The sequence below is a fragment of the Emydura macquarii genome, unplaced genomic scaffold, assembly GCF_026122565.2.
Source record: "Emydura macquarii macquarii isolate MOO-44397 ecotype Brisbane River unplaced genomic scaffold, CSIRO-AGI_Emac_v2 contig_554, whole genome shotgun sequence".
Taxonomy (NCBI): domain Eukaryota; kingdom Metazoa; phylum Chordata; order Testudines; family Chelidae; genus Emydura; species Emydura macquarii.
Genome location: NW_027130691.1, coordinates 12,040,368 through 12,053,673, shown reverse-complemented (window position 1 = coordinate 12,053,673; position 13,306 = coordinate 12,040,368). Strand labels below are relative to the sequence as shown.

The window sequence follows — 13,306 nt, the reverse complement described above, 5'->3', positions numbered from 1 at the left end:
CAAATAGCTGATAACTAAACCTGAACTCAGGACGCATTAGACACTGGAAATATCTGGAGGCCTTTCAAACCACAGCGATCCAGAAATTCTCAGAGCCCAATAGATCAAGAGGGAAAGGGAGTTCAGTTAATTAGTTGTAACTGAAAGTGCTCTGAACGTGGCATTAAGCCCATCCCGTTGGGATACACCCAAAGAGGTACAGATACACAATTTTATGATGCATCTTCAATGGGGAAGTGATTGAAAAAAAGCCCAGACGTTAATATGGGTTAATCCCGGCCAGCTGACATTCTGGTTGACATTCAGGACTGTTGCTCTAGAGAGCATGCTGACATCTGGAGGCAAACACTCCACTATCAGCCAATCTCAAACAGCCACTGCTATCTGTCCCACTTGGGCTGCGTCCAGCGCTGGGGAGGAGAGGGGGGAGTGGGGAGAACACTGCTTGCAAGACCAGAGCCACAAACAAAGGGAGCGCTCCAGCCTACTAACAAGCGGTGCCAAAGGGAAAGTGAAAAGCCAGTCTGGCCTCCTGCTGCCAATGGCGCACAGCAATGCGCCGAAGGCCTGCGTGACGTCACACAGTCAAAGGGCAGCAGAGCCTATACTCGAGTAGGTGAAGACACACCTCAGAAGCACCCGCGGGGTCAGCTGAGACCCGACATGCTCCACTTCGCTGGGCTGGAGCGGTGGCTCCAGGCCTATGTTACATCCGTCTCTTTAGTGTCTCTGTTGAAGCAGGTGGCGAAATGGTAAGGCTTTGGGATCCATTCCAGAGGCAGTTGGGAGTGTGTGTGTGGGGGCGGGGTTAGCCCCTGAAACGTTAGACCCTCGTGCAACCAGCAGTGATTTTCCACTTTCCACCCCGATGGGACTTGGGCACCCTGATTTGGTGGAGAGAGGGTGGGCGAGTGTAGTAAAAAGCAAGCCAGAGTTTGCAGTGACCTTCTGTGCATTTCCACTCCACTACTCTTTAGTGCAAGGCCAAATCCTTTAACGAACACTGATCCCAGGGCTGCACATGAATCAGTTAAAGAACAAGCTGTTACAAAGCTTAGTAGGTGACGGCATGAGAAGCCTCACGCAGTTAAACTCTGCACTGTGGGACATGCCTGCCGATTAGTCCGATCATGTCAGCAAGGCTTTGAGCTGTATTCCTTCCCTATGTTTATAAGGGTTTTTTAAGCAATGGCACGTAATTGTGGGGTCTTTCCGGGCCAGGAGCATTTTCTCACACACACACGAGGCTGGGACTCCTTTAACGTTTTAAGGTTTTTAAAGGGTGGATTTCCCACTTGTAAGAGGTGCCGGATCGACAGGCTAAGATACGCAAATCTCCCCCTTACTCAGAGAGTGGAGGCAGCGTGAGCTTCCTTACGCCAATGGACCAAATGGGGCCAATTAGAGCCATTGGTGGGACTGGATTTTCGTGTGTGGACAGCTGGACCCTAAAGGCATCTCACTCATCTAGCCTGGGCCTAGGAGGGTTTGAATCCATGACCAAACAGAGGAAGGTCCTATACCACCGCTGCTCCCCTCTGCCGAACCTATTCTCACCTTTACCAGTTATTTACCACCTTTTACCGCAGTTCGTCACTACAAACCAGGGCTTCAATTCTCATCGATTATTTCCCGGAGCCCCAGAGCTCGGGATTTCAGCTCAGGGGGGGGGGACACTGGGGCTCGGGGCTCCTGCCCCTGCGGGTTTTAAAATATTTACTGCAGCTCCGCTCTGGACAGCTCCAGTTGAATTTAAGCCCTGCCACAAACCGAACGGCTCCGGCTAGCAGCAGGACCGACCCTTCCCAGGTGCACAGCAGAGAGCGGCTTGTGGTCTTATGCAGACTCAAAATGTAGGAGCCAGCCCAACAGCCTCCTTTGACAGCAGGACAAAATGGAGAGGCAACCTGCCCACAGATTCAGCCGCCGACCCCCCAGGCTAGCGACGCATGGCCGCAGTAGTGTTGCAGGCTCAGGAGATAAGTCAAGTTGCACTTCGTAGCCTCTTCACAACAAGGGGGCGATGTCTGTGGGGGTCCCAGGACTGTACTGAGCAGCGCCGTCCTCCTCCTCCCCGCCCCTGTTCAATACAATGTCCTTTTCTTCCTGCTCCCCAAAGACAAACAAAAATCGCTCCCGTTGCCAAAGGCAATCTCAGCAGTAAGGTACACAGAAGCGTGATGCGAGTGAAGAGCCTTTTATGGATAACCTGCCCTATGAAAACCACGCTGGTATTGGAGAAGTCCCCGCCGAAGGCCGTGCTTTTGTGTTCATGTGACAGTCGTCAGCTTGGCTGGCGCACTGGGGACTGAACTCAGGCTCTGCGGCGCTAAAAGCGTGAGCGGCCACAGCCTGAGCTAAAGAGCCAGGCTCTCTAGCTGTAACACGCGTCTCCTCTGTGGACTGGGCACAGAGGGGGACTCTCATCAGTGGCTAACGCTTGCACTCAGCCTCGGAGGCTGCTCTCTGGTCTGCAGAGTTAACTCCACCTCAGCTTCCTTCTTCTCTTGCCCTGCTAGGGAGGAGGGAATGCTTTCGAGGAGTTCGGGCTCCGCACCCAGGACTGAGCTGAACCCAAAGCTGCGGAGTTTTTCCAGTTAGTTTATTTTATTGTTGTAACCGCTGCCCTTTAACTCCAGGCTAAACCTCACCAGGAGGTTCTGACCCCACCCCCGAATGAACATAGGTGGAAAGACACCTCGATTTCAGCAGCTGTTAGATCAAGGTGCAAAATTGTTTTGTGGTGAACAATCTCACCAGCTTCCTTCTTACCCTGCAGGGCTGGGTGAACTGCTGTAAGGGGGCGAAGGGGATGGCGTCCTTCCCTGGCTTTCCACACCTGCCGAAGTCACCAGAGAACTCCTGGAAAAGGAGAGAAAGGAACTGTTCTGTTAGAGCCTAGGACGCGACAGTACTTCCCTGACCCTTTTCCACCTGAGGCTTTGTGTTGTTTTCACATGCCTGAGTGTAAGTTAATTGTGCCTTATAGCAAAGGGCCCTGCGCAGCCTGTGGAGAGCAATTCACTCTCCTCACCGTTGTTCTGCCCGTGCAAGGGGGCCATAAAGTGGTGTACATGTAATTTCTGCCTGGTTTAAAAGGGCCTCAGTGTAAATGAGAATCAGGTTCTAAGAGTCTTTTTTTTTAAAAAAAAAGAAAAGAGGAATTGGAGGCTGGTTTTAACCACTCTTCCTTCTCCCTCAGCTCTGTCCCAAAAAACCCAATGAAATTTCAACGCAATTATCAGTAAGGCTGTGAATTTGGTAGAGAGCAGACTGAGGTTAGATTACATCCATTACAGAGAGATAGTAAGGGCAGCATCTGCTGCAGACCCATTGCATTATTAATCAGTCCAGTAATAAATTGTCAGCTTTTATTCCTTGTGCAACTCCTTTCATACAGGGATCTCAAAGCACTTTGCAAAGGTGTATGGATACTAACTCCCCCATTGTACAGCTGGTGTCCCCACACCATCAGGAGGTTAAGGGACTTGCCCAAGTCACCCAGTGAGTCAGTGGCAAAGTCTAGAAGGAAACCCATGTCTCCTGACCTCTGGCCTGCAGATGGATAGGACACGATATTGCCTCCTCAGGACAAGGCTGAGGGGCTTTGGGGCATCATCACATGGACAAGTCACCAACTGTTTTCTTAGGACCTCTGTCCCCAGTTTCTGTAGAAAACAATTCTCCCTGGCAGAGGGGTACAGAAGGGAATGGTCAGGATTACTTCCTATTACTGACCTCATTATGGATTCTAGTGCTACAGCAAGTCTGCGAGGCTTTGGATATGGACAGGAGACAAAGGCTTGGGAACTTTGCCTGGCAGATGGAAAAGCGGCTCGCCAGCAAGCTGGGCTGAGTTCCAAACCAAATCTCTTCCAGTGAATGCTGGCATACTGCTGGGAACGGAATCAGACAGCACTGCAGTTCCCTGCCTTCTCTCCCCGAGTCACTAAAATTCCCCATCCCGAAGACCAAGAAAATTGTGAAGATTTCTCTATGCTAAAAATACAGCCCATGTCTGGGAGCGCCATCACACGGCTCGAGACTGCTGTATAGACAGGACCTTCACATTGTTCCTTAAGGAGACTCGACGGTGCAAACAGGAAGCATGTTGCAACAAGGTCACGGACAGAGTCATCTTTGAAGCAAAGACAGAGCCTCAGATATAAAGTTAAGTGAGCAAAATCCCTTCTCCACCCTCCCAAACCCAGCCGAGTTGAATGCAGAGTCTGTTCCATTCTAATCCTTAACAAGCTAATGCTCTTACCCACTGTACATCAAGCTGTCTTGGATGGGTTTCCCTCCTGCTGCCTCAGCAGTTATATCACCTGTGTTCCAAGAAAGTGAGGAAATGGATTAGGTTTGGGTCATGTCCTTAAAAGCTTTTATATGTTCGGAGTAACTGAATTTAATCTCCTGACTCTCCAAGACCAAGAGGAACTTGGATACCAAGAAGCCGTTAAGATCTCTGTTTCGCTGAACCACTGCAGTCAGCAGCTGGTTTAATTCTGATCCCAGTGGCCTCAGGCTTCGTCGGATTTGCTTTGAAAGGAGGTATTTTTGGAAAGGGGCAGAGACTTGACAGAGGTGTTTTGGAGCATGGGCACACGTCCCTCCGTGCAAACAGTTAGCTGCTTTCCAAACACAGTGACATGTTTTGCACGTAGAGCTCAGGCACATATATGCCCCAAGTGGCAAAATTCCAGTCTGACCACGTGCAGTGGCAGCTGAATACACAGAAGAGCTTATCCCTGCCAAATCCTCAAAATGCAGGAAACGCAAACAGTGTCAGACATTACAATGCGGCTCCCACTGCTGTTACTGGGGGGAGCAAAAGCAACGCTGCGCTCTTCCCTCGCACTCTGATTACACGCATGCACGCACAGCCCCCCTACAGGGCCCATTCTCCCTTCCAAGCCTAGAGGAAAGTTCAAATGTTCGCAAGACTGATGAGTAAGCGAGGGCTTCGTTCCCAGTTCAGCAAAGCACCTTGAGCACATGCTTAACTTTAAGAATGTTCTTCAGTGCTTTGTTGAACAGATGCTGACTTAATTGCACATGCTTAATTAAAAGCACATTGCTGAATCAGGGCTCTGTCCTTTACGTGTGTGTGTTTATATGAACACACTTACCGTTATGTGTACACAGTTTGTGAGCAGAGTGCGCACACAAAGACATTTTATGACAGAATTTTTTAAAAGGCCAACTTTCTGAGTAAACTAAGAAATCATTTGTTGCTGGGGCTTTCTCGACTATAAAATCCAGCCTCCAGATACAATCCTGTGCAGCAGTAAAAAACTGATGGCCGGAGATTGGATGGAATGAAAACAGTTTCTGGGTAAGCATCACATTTACCTGGTAAGCCGACATTTCTACTCCCCCACGTGGGCTTTCAGGACTCAAGCTCAATTTATGTCCAAGTCCTGAAAGATTCCTTATTCTCAAATCCTTTCTTTGAAGCTATTTAGTAACGGAACGTACTACAAAGCAATCAGCGTGCCAGATGTTTCCTCAGTCTGGGGAACCAAAACGTTCCCACTTTACAGTCAAAACGTACAGATCTATCAGTGTTTTGGCTTTCTAGAAACAATCTTCAATGTACAAACAGCCCGACTGCTGCACTGTCTCTAAACAAACTTCAAAAAGTTTGGCTTACTTGAGAACTGTGCTGGGACCATAACAAAGTCATCAGTGTCACAGGAGGAATTCTTGCTGCTGCTTTCAGCGGAGTCCTTAGACCCATGCAGAAAACCAGGGGAATCTTGCGCAGGGGACACCAGAGCCTTCTCCCGTAGCTGCTGCATCTCTCCTAAGGACTGCTTAAAGCAAGGAAAACAAACATGGGCTTTAACACAGCTAGTTTATCATTCTGCTAGATTCTCTAAATGAAGTTGTGCAACGCCACAGCCAACACTGCTGATAAATGGGGGCTGCCGACTTGCCACAAGAGATGCTTCCTTTACTGAGGGACAAAGAACAGTATCTTTCAAAGCTAAATCCAAGTCAGAACAGTGCACCTTTTGATCGCCAAAACATGCCACTGGTACATTAAAAGCGCCCCAGATAAGAATAAGTTTCTCTGAGGTAGGCATCACTCTTTGCTTAGACTTTCCTGATGGACAGACCACCAGTTCCCCACAGAAGGACTACAATAAGAACTAGGAAGAGATGGATGTTTAGTTTTGTTGCTGGTACGTGGCTGGTATCCACTCACTCCATGGCAGTAGCTAGATTTTGGGAATGGATATGTAACATAGGGTCGTCAGTGAGGCACTGATCTCTGCAAATGTGTTTCACTGGGGCTGGGACTGCTTTGGAGGCAATGAGTGGGAGGAGGCGGGGAGGCGGCATGGAAGAAGCAGGGGTTGCAGGGAAAGAGAGCAGCTCCCAGCGGTCAGTCAATAACAAGCGGTCCTTTCCAGTGGCAGAGTGCGTCTCTCCAGAGAGCTGCATCCTACCCTCCTCAGGCAGAAAGGGACAGCTGCCACAATCCCCACGCTTTACGGATGGGAATGGAGAAACATGAATGGTTCAGCAGAATGCCTTCTGCCATCCCGTAGGCAGGAAGTATGTCTGCCATACAGGCCTTAGCCGTTACTCAACCAAGTCCAGTTTGGGGCTGAGAGAGATCCCCAAGGGATTGATTTAAAGCCTCTTCCACTGGGGTCCCTAAACCAAGGCTTGTATATGAAACCTCTCAACAGGCTAAGAATGAATCGTGCGCTGCTCAAGCCAGAGTGCAGACTAGGAGTTCTCTCTTGCCCCTGAGCATCAAGACCACCAGAACCTTCTCTAACCAAGGGTGAGGACCTAGATCAGCCCCCTCCTGTCCAGAGAGGAAGGGTGACAATTGCAGGAAGGAGCGAAATGAACAAAACTCTTGCCTAGGGTGACCAGATAGCAAGTGTGAAAAATCGGGATGGGGGCGTGGGGGAACAGGCGCCTATATAAGGCGAGGCCCTGAATATCGGGACTGTCCTTATGAAATCAGGACATCTGGTCACCCTACTCTTGCCCCCAGTGACCCAACTATTTGAGGTCCAAAGGATATGGAGGGCAAAGAGCCCCTCTTCCAAATCAGACTGCACATCCGCACTCCTGGGTTAGCTTAGAGCAGTGGTTTCCCAATTCTTCCCATATCAGGAATGCTCACCCCACCCTGCCCCCCAGACCCTCTTCCCATCATAGCCCCTTAACACCTGCTCACACCACCACCTGAGGAGTGTAACCTCCACATTCAGAACCCCTCTCCTAGGGACACGAGGAAGAACACAAAACACCTCACAGGAAAGCAATATTACCAAGGAGGGACAAGAATCACAACCGCTGCCCTCCCCACACACCCATCACACACTAATATTCCTCTGCACAAAGAAGTTCAAAAGGCAACTTTCACCGACAATCTCTGAAATCCAGCTTTCAGCTCAGTGAGCTGGGGGAATGTCACTTTGCTGGCAGTTAACATTCACTCCTTCAGAGGAAAGTTTTAGTGGTTTCAGGTAACCAGAGGGGACAGACGTCACTTCAGATCCACTCTGCTGAGTCTACCAGACTGTGGCACGTCTGGGTCGGAGCAGACAGCTTCGGCAAACGTGCTTCTGGGCAGGTTCACCTTGCAAAAGTGGTTTGTGCTGTCAAATTGCACAGATTTGGCTTGAGGGCAGAGAGCTTGCAGACAGCACAAGACGCTGAATTAATGACTGATTTTGGTTCCTAGGAGTCTGACAGCTCTACTGACACCAGCTGGTGTCATTAATGCAAGCCTCGCTCACTCCTGGCTCTTTGCATAATAGAACACACAAACTGACGCACTCCTACTGGAGAGAGAAAGTCACTTTAGGACCCCCAACCCAGCACATCCTGTTGGAAGCTCCTCTGTAGTAACAGCCTGAACTACTAAGGTGTTACATTCTTCAGCAACGTCGGGCAGCAAAAGCAAAGGACCTGTTTCAAATAATCAAAGGAGATGGCGAAGCAGAAAGGGACAGACAGCCAATCAAGCCATCAAGAACATTAAACAAAAACCCCGTAAGTCTGCGGGTTGTACTTACGGGAGGTGAGGCCAGGTGGGAAGTGGAAGAGCTGCTGGAGGAACTTCCAGAGCTTGGATAAGAAGGCATCGGCACAGAAGCTGCTGGGAACAGAAGGCAACTGTCAAACATTTTGACCAGCCAACAATGCAATGACTGAAAGGGCTTTTCTAGTCTTCTTCCCCCTCAGGTTTGTCTCATATACCAGATGGTGCCATTTAACGGAGGGAAAAAAACAACATTTGGTCCAGTTTAAATGGGGAAAATTTGTCTTCCCCCCTTCCCCATGACATTTGACATTGGTTATATCTTTATTGCGCTACCCCTGCAGGGCAAGTGGTCACCTCTGAATCCCCTTACTAGTCGGTTCTAAGCCAGACCCTTCCCAGTAACCTGGGAAATGTTTTTATATTTTAATGGTTTACCTGGAGCCCGAAGATGGTAATTTCACTTCTCTTCTCTCCCACCTGCATTGTCAGAAAATTACAGCCCTGCCTTAGTTTTATTATTTCACAGGACTGGGTGTACTGACTCCATGGCTTAGTACACAGTGGAGAAGGTAATTAAGGAGAAGAAAGCTTTCTGTTTGAAGTAAAACTGCTTCATGGCTAATGATGTTAAAATAGTACAGTGAAGAACTCCTCTTTATTCCAACAGCCAGGGAACTACACAGAAATACTTCATTTCTTCAAGTGGTCGGGTAAGAGATAGTCTACTGGCAAGGAAGAGCTGGGCTGGGATTCCTTGGGCTGTTCACAGGGCAGAAGTTAAAACTGTTCCCCTCATACACTTCTCTTGCTCTGGTCTGCCTGTGGATCTTGTCTCACCTCCCCTGCCCCAGCTTATACCAGTAAGAAGTGGCTCTGTGATTACAGGCTAGGAGTGAAGAACCAGGAGCCGAAAGGGATGTCCCAAGAGAAGGTAGGAGGGCTTCTTCAGCAGCCAGAGATAAAGGGAAGATACTATAAAGGAGGCAGAGCCATTGACGGGGCAGAGGAGAGGAGAGATGGATCTCCCATCCCTTGCATTGGAATCCCAAGGATGTCATCTATTCATCCTCAGGGTTCCAAGGGTTAAGCCCATGTGCAAAGAGATCTTTCCTCCAAGGCTCTGTGGGAGGAGAGCTTCCCTTTCTTTAACTTCCATGTCTATTCTGAGGGTGGGTTTGATTGCACATCCAGCAAGCCGTGTTGTTATAATACGCTGCCCTGCTGCTGTTGAGGAAGAAAATCATCCCCAAAATGAGAATTCCGGAAGGAAGGTCAGAGGCTTGGGGTGCTCAGTTAAATAGCAAATACCCAGAACGCATTTCCAGTTCCTAGCTCTTACGGCTTGGCTGATTCTCCCTTCTCATGCTTGAGAAGCAAACCAAAAAGTCTGGGTGAACTCATGTGTGTGGCAAGCCCACTCCCATGCAGCACTTCCTTTGAAATCACTGGGATTCCTACAGGTAGAGACATTGCAGGTCAGTCCCAACTGTCTTCTCTATGTCTTGGAAAACAAGAAGCCTGAAAGGATCTCCCCAGTTTTAGCATGCTGACTGTTACAGGAAGTACAAACAACTGCCCTTCCCAATCTGCATCATGAAACTGGGAACTCCTTCTCACCTCTTAGAAAAGGTCTAACAGATGAGTGCTGTCGTGACATCTCCTATTACTACGATTTCATTGTTTTTACAATAAGCTGCCTGGTGTACTGTACACTGACTGTGGTATATGCTTTACTGATTATTTTCCCTGGGATGATCATTATTACAATTATTGATTTGGAAACTCTTGGCTGAATTTGGTGCTGTTCTTTCTATTCTTGTGTATTTGCACTGGACAGGTGTTTCATAAATCTAAGGGCAGAAAGAAAGACCTTCCCACCATGTAACTGAATTCAAACTAAATTACAGTTGCTAAAGTAAATGGACTACATACATCTTTGGATGCAGCTTCCTTGATTGTTATTTTATTATTTCTTCCCAGGCCCCCCATTGACTTCACTGCAGGACTGGAAGGCTAACTCACAAGATTTGGTCATTTACAACGGGGGCTGTTAGTCTCTGTGAATTAGTCAGGTTCCACTGTAATTATGTTTGACTCCCTCTTTATCAAAAAATAAAATAAAAATAAAAAAGGCACAATCAGATACCGACAGCAATACACAACCACTTGAAAGAAACGCACTCACTCCTGTTTTCTCCGAGGGCACTCACTCTCAGTTTAAAGTTTAAAAGGAATAAACCTTTTGGAACATGGTTTTTTCCACCTTGAATCTGGATGGGGGGATAACATCAGGAATTATGCTCCCCACCCCAAAACCTAAAATTGCCAGTCATCTTTTTAGCGTAAAGGCGTTTGCTCTTGTAATATCTTCTCCTGCTTGTCTCAACAATGGATCTATCATCTGGGTGGTAGCATCATCAGTATTCTCATGCCAGCAAGTTCCAAAATGGAGCAGTGCCCACAGTAGCGGTTTTGCTCTGAGAAGCAAGTAGGCACAACTGCTGCATGGTTCTTAGCACAGGATTGAGGCTTATGCTAAAGCATTTGCAACCAACAGGGTGCCAACATTTCCAGCAGAAATTTTATTTCACCAAGGGCCTTATAAATGGTCTTGAAAAATCATTTGGGGCTGAAACGTGGTATAAAAAAAATCTCCAGGCATCCATTTGTCATACAAACCAGCTGGATAGAATTTTGTAAACATCTGTAGCTTTCTCTCTTTTTTTAAAACTACTGAAGCATCAGCACTTCACGATGAGAGTATTTTGGGCATTGCAGGAAGCAAATGGTGAATTCAGCAAAAATTTTCCTTTAAATCGGAGTTTCAGAAAATAACCCGATTTGAAATGTAGCTATTGTAACATGTGCGGGTAATGAGACGTAGAAGATTTTGCTGTTCTCTGCTTTGTGTCTATGCACAGTCAGATCAGAAAGTTGGTATCCGAACTATAGTAGGTCAAGCATACAGAACTGAACATATTGTTCCAGGCACCGAACCATCTCGCCGGTATTATGTATCACATTAATGCATAATATTGCTCCTGCGACCCGGCATCTCTCTTGCAAGCCAGGTTAGAGGAGACATCAAGATATAGATTAGTCATTAAAAATGGGAGGGGGGAGGTGACATTATGTATCCATCCCACTTAAAGCAACTGTATTTACTAAGTTAAGACAGGCACAGCAACCCTAACTATGCCTCCTTGTGCTCGGTTATGATAATGCACTGTAACCAATATCCCAGGCCCTACAGCACCTATCTACGGACAGATGACATTCTTACTAGAAGGGTGTATTTTAGGATTTTATTGGTATTTTTACACTTCCAAGATACATCTCTCACTGCAGGTACAAAACGCATAAGTTAAATAAATAACAAAGACAGACAACACAAGTTAACAAAACCCCACGCCCCGAACCCATCACTCAGGCTAAAGCCTGTGGCAAGTAGATAGCTCTTGCAGCATGCCCTGAAGGTCAACAGACTGGGGGCCCTTGTCTCACTATGGAGGAGGAGGGACGTGGGAGGGAATTACACCTCGGAACCGCAGAGGACAAGCCATTAGACTGGGTTCAGGAGGCCTGCGTTGCATTTTCAGCTCTGCTGCAGACTGCTGTGTGGGCAAATCACCTTGCCTGTTCAGGCCGGTTTCCTCTCCCATCCTCTGAAAATCAGGCCCTTTCAAGGTTAGGCACCCAAAAACAGGTCACCCAAAATCACCAGTCACTGCTGAAAATCTTGGCTCCAATACTTAAACAGGAACTTAATAAGAGGGCTAATGAGAGTCCTTCTGTAAAAGCAATGATCGTGCCCTCTCTGTGGTGCTCTTATAAACATATGTCTTTAAGCGCTGCGCCTCCCACAACAGATCTTAGTTGGGGCCTCTACCTGATACATCGATACAAATATTTAACAACAATAATTGTCCCTTGGAAACAAACTGGAAGCCAGTGCAGGCTATGGATTACAGGAGTGCTAAACTCTTGGACAGAATTGCTAAAGACCTGATCCTGCTACTATTGAAGTCAGTGGCAGTTTTCTGATCAGTTCCAGTGGGAACAGGATATCAGAGAAGCAATGAGGCAGTCTCTAAATCGCTTCCCGTTATGATCCTGGCATGGGAATTTTCATTCTGGGAGCGACACACCCTTGGTCTAAGGTCAGATACAGCTACCCAGACCTCACCACCTCTCCCTCTACCCACGTGGCGTAGAATGGCTAGATGGACGAACAAGAGACCTGCAGCAGCACCCAGACAGATCTGCGTTCTGCACCCTAAGTCAGAGAGACTCATTCCTGAGCATGTCAAAGTGTAACCGTGCTAGCCACGGATCTTGTGTTAAACTGCATGGATCACAAGGGAGCTCCCCTATGACAAGACTTCAAGGGACAGCAATATTACAGCCCACGGCCCTGGCCTACCACTAGCACGTTGGCTCTTCATGCCATTTCTCCCCTACGCAGGGATCAAAAGAACCCAAGATCCCACAGCTAATCCCCCTCATCTCAGCGTGTAGCTGGCCAAGCCACACTCCCCATGAACTCTCTCAACCTCCCATAGGCCTCCATCCATTGGGTGCATCCCCTTCAGTCAACTGCCAGAGTACAGACCTCCCGGGCAGGCCACAAGAGCCATCTACCCACACAACAGGTCTCCCCACAAAAGACAACAGTCCAAGACCTCTGAGGACGACGACAGGAATGGTCTCCCTCTCTTCTTTAAAGCAATATCAATCTTTCCCTGTCCCAGGCTTTACACATATGGCTGGTGGCGGGGATGGGGCAGCCTGGCGGGCGGCTTCAGATAAGGAAGGTCCTTATGGGCCCGCGGAGGTAGCCGCTGTACAGGGCCGGCGCCCCGCACCAGTGGCCTAGGTGCAGTTGGCGGTGAAGGCCGAGCCAGAAGAGCCTTCCGCGGGCTGTGGTGGTGCTCCTGCTTTCCGCACTGTGAAGGTGTGGGTGAAGCTGGAAACGGAGGCCACATGAGGAGAACCTTTTCCTGCTTGCGTGGGGTTCCCTGTGGCACTGGGCTGGCCCTCCATGGCGACAATGCAGCTGGACATGAGAGCTGGGCCGGTGGGTCAGCAAGCCAGGGCTGCAAGAATCCTTGCTTGCACGCAGGAAGGGCAGACCCTGAAGGCCTCACCCCCCAGAGTTGTGGTGTGGCTAGTGCCGGGGGCCGAGCTGGCTTGGGAGTTTTCCTAAGCAGGCAGAATCCTTCCCTGTCTGCGGAAGGGTCAGGCTTTGACGGGCTTGTCTCCCACAGGGATGGCGCGGCTGGTGCC

The 13,306-nt window shown here is 48.7% G+C and overlaps 1 protein-coding gene across 3 annotated transcripts in view; it reads right to left on the bottom strand.

Moving 5' to 3' along the window:
• ULK1 (unc-51 like autophagy activating kinase 1) overlaps window positions 1–13,306 on the bottom strand; it is a 115,195-nt gene that overhangs the window by 24,650 nt on the left and 77,239 nt on the right. Inside the window, exons 15-18 of one of the 3 annotated variants that reach the window (XM_067539774.1) lie at window positions 8,052–8,134; window positions 5,657–5,819; window positions 4,268–4,328; window positions 2,773–2,862 (exon numbers count right to left, since the gene is read on the bottom strand). In XM_067539774.1, the coding sequence (XP_067395875.1) occupies window positions 2,773–2,862; window positions 4,268–4,328; window positions 5,657–5,819; window positions 8,052–8,134 (397 nt within the window). The remainder of the gene's footprint in view (window positions 1–2,772; window positions 2,863–4,267; window positions 4,329–5,656; window positions 5,820–8,051; window positions 8,135–13,306) is intronic. The other 2 variants (XM_067539775.1, XM_067539776.1) reach the window with 2 other exon arrangements.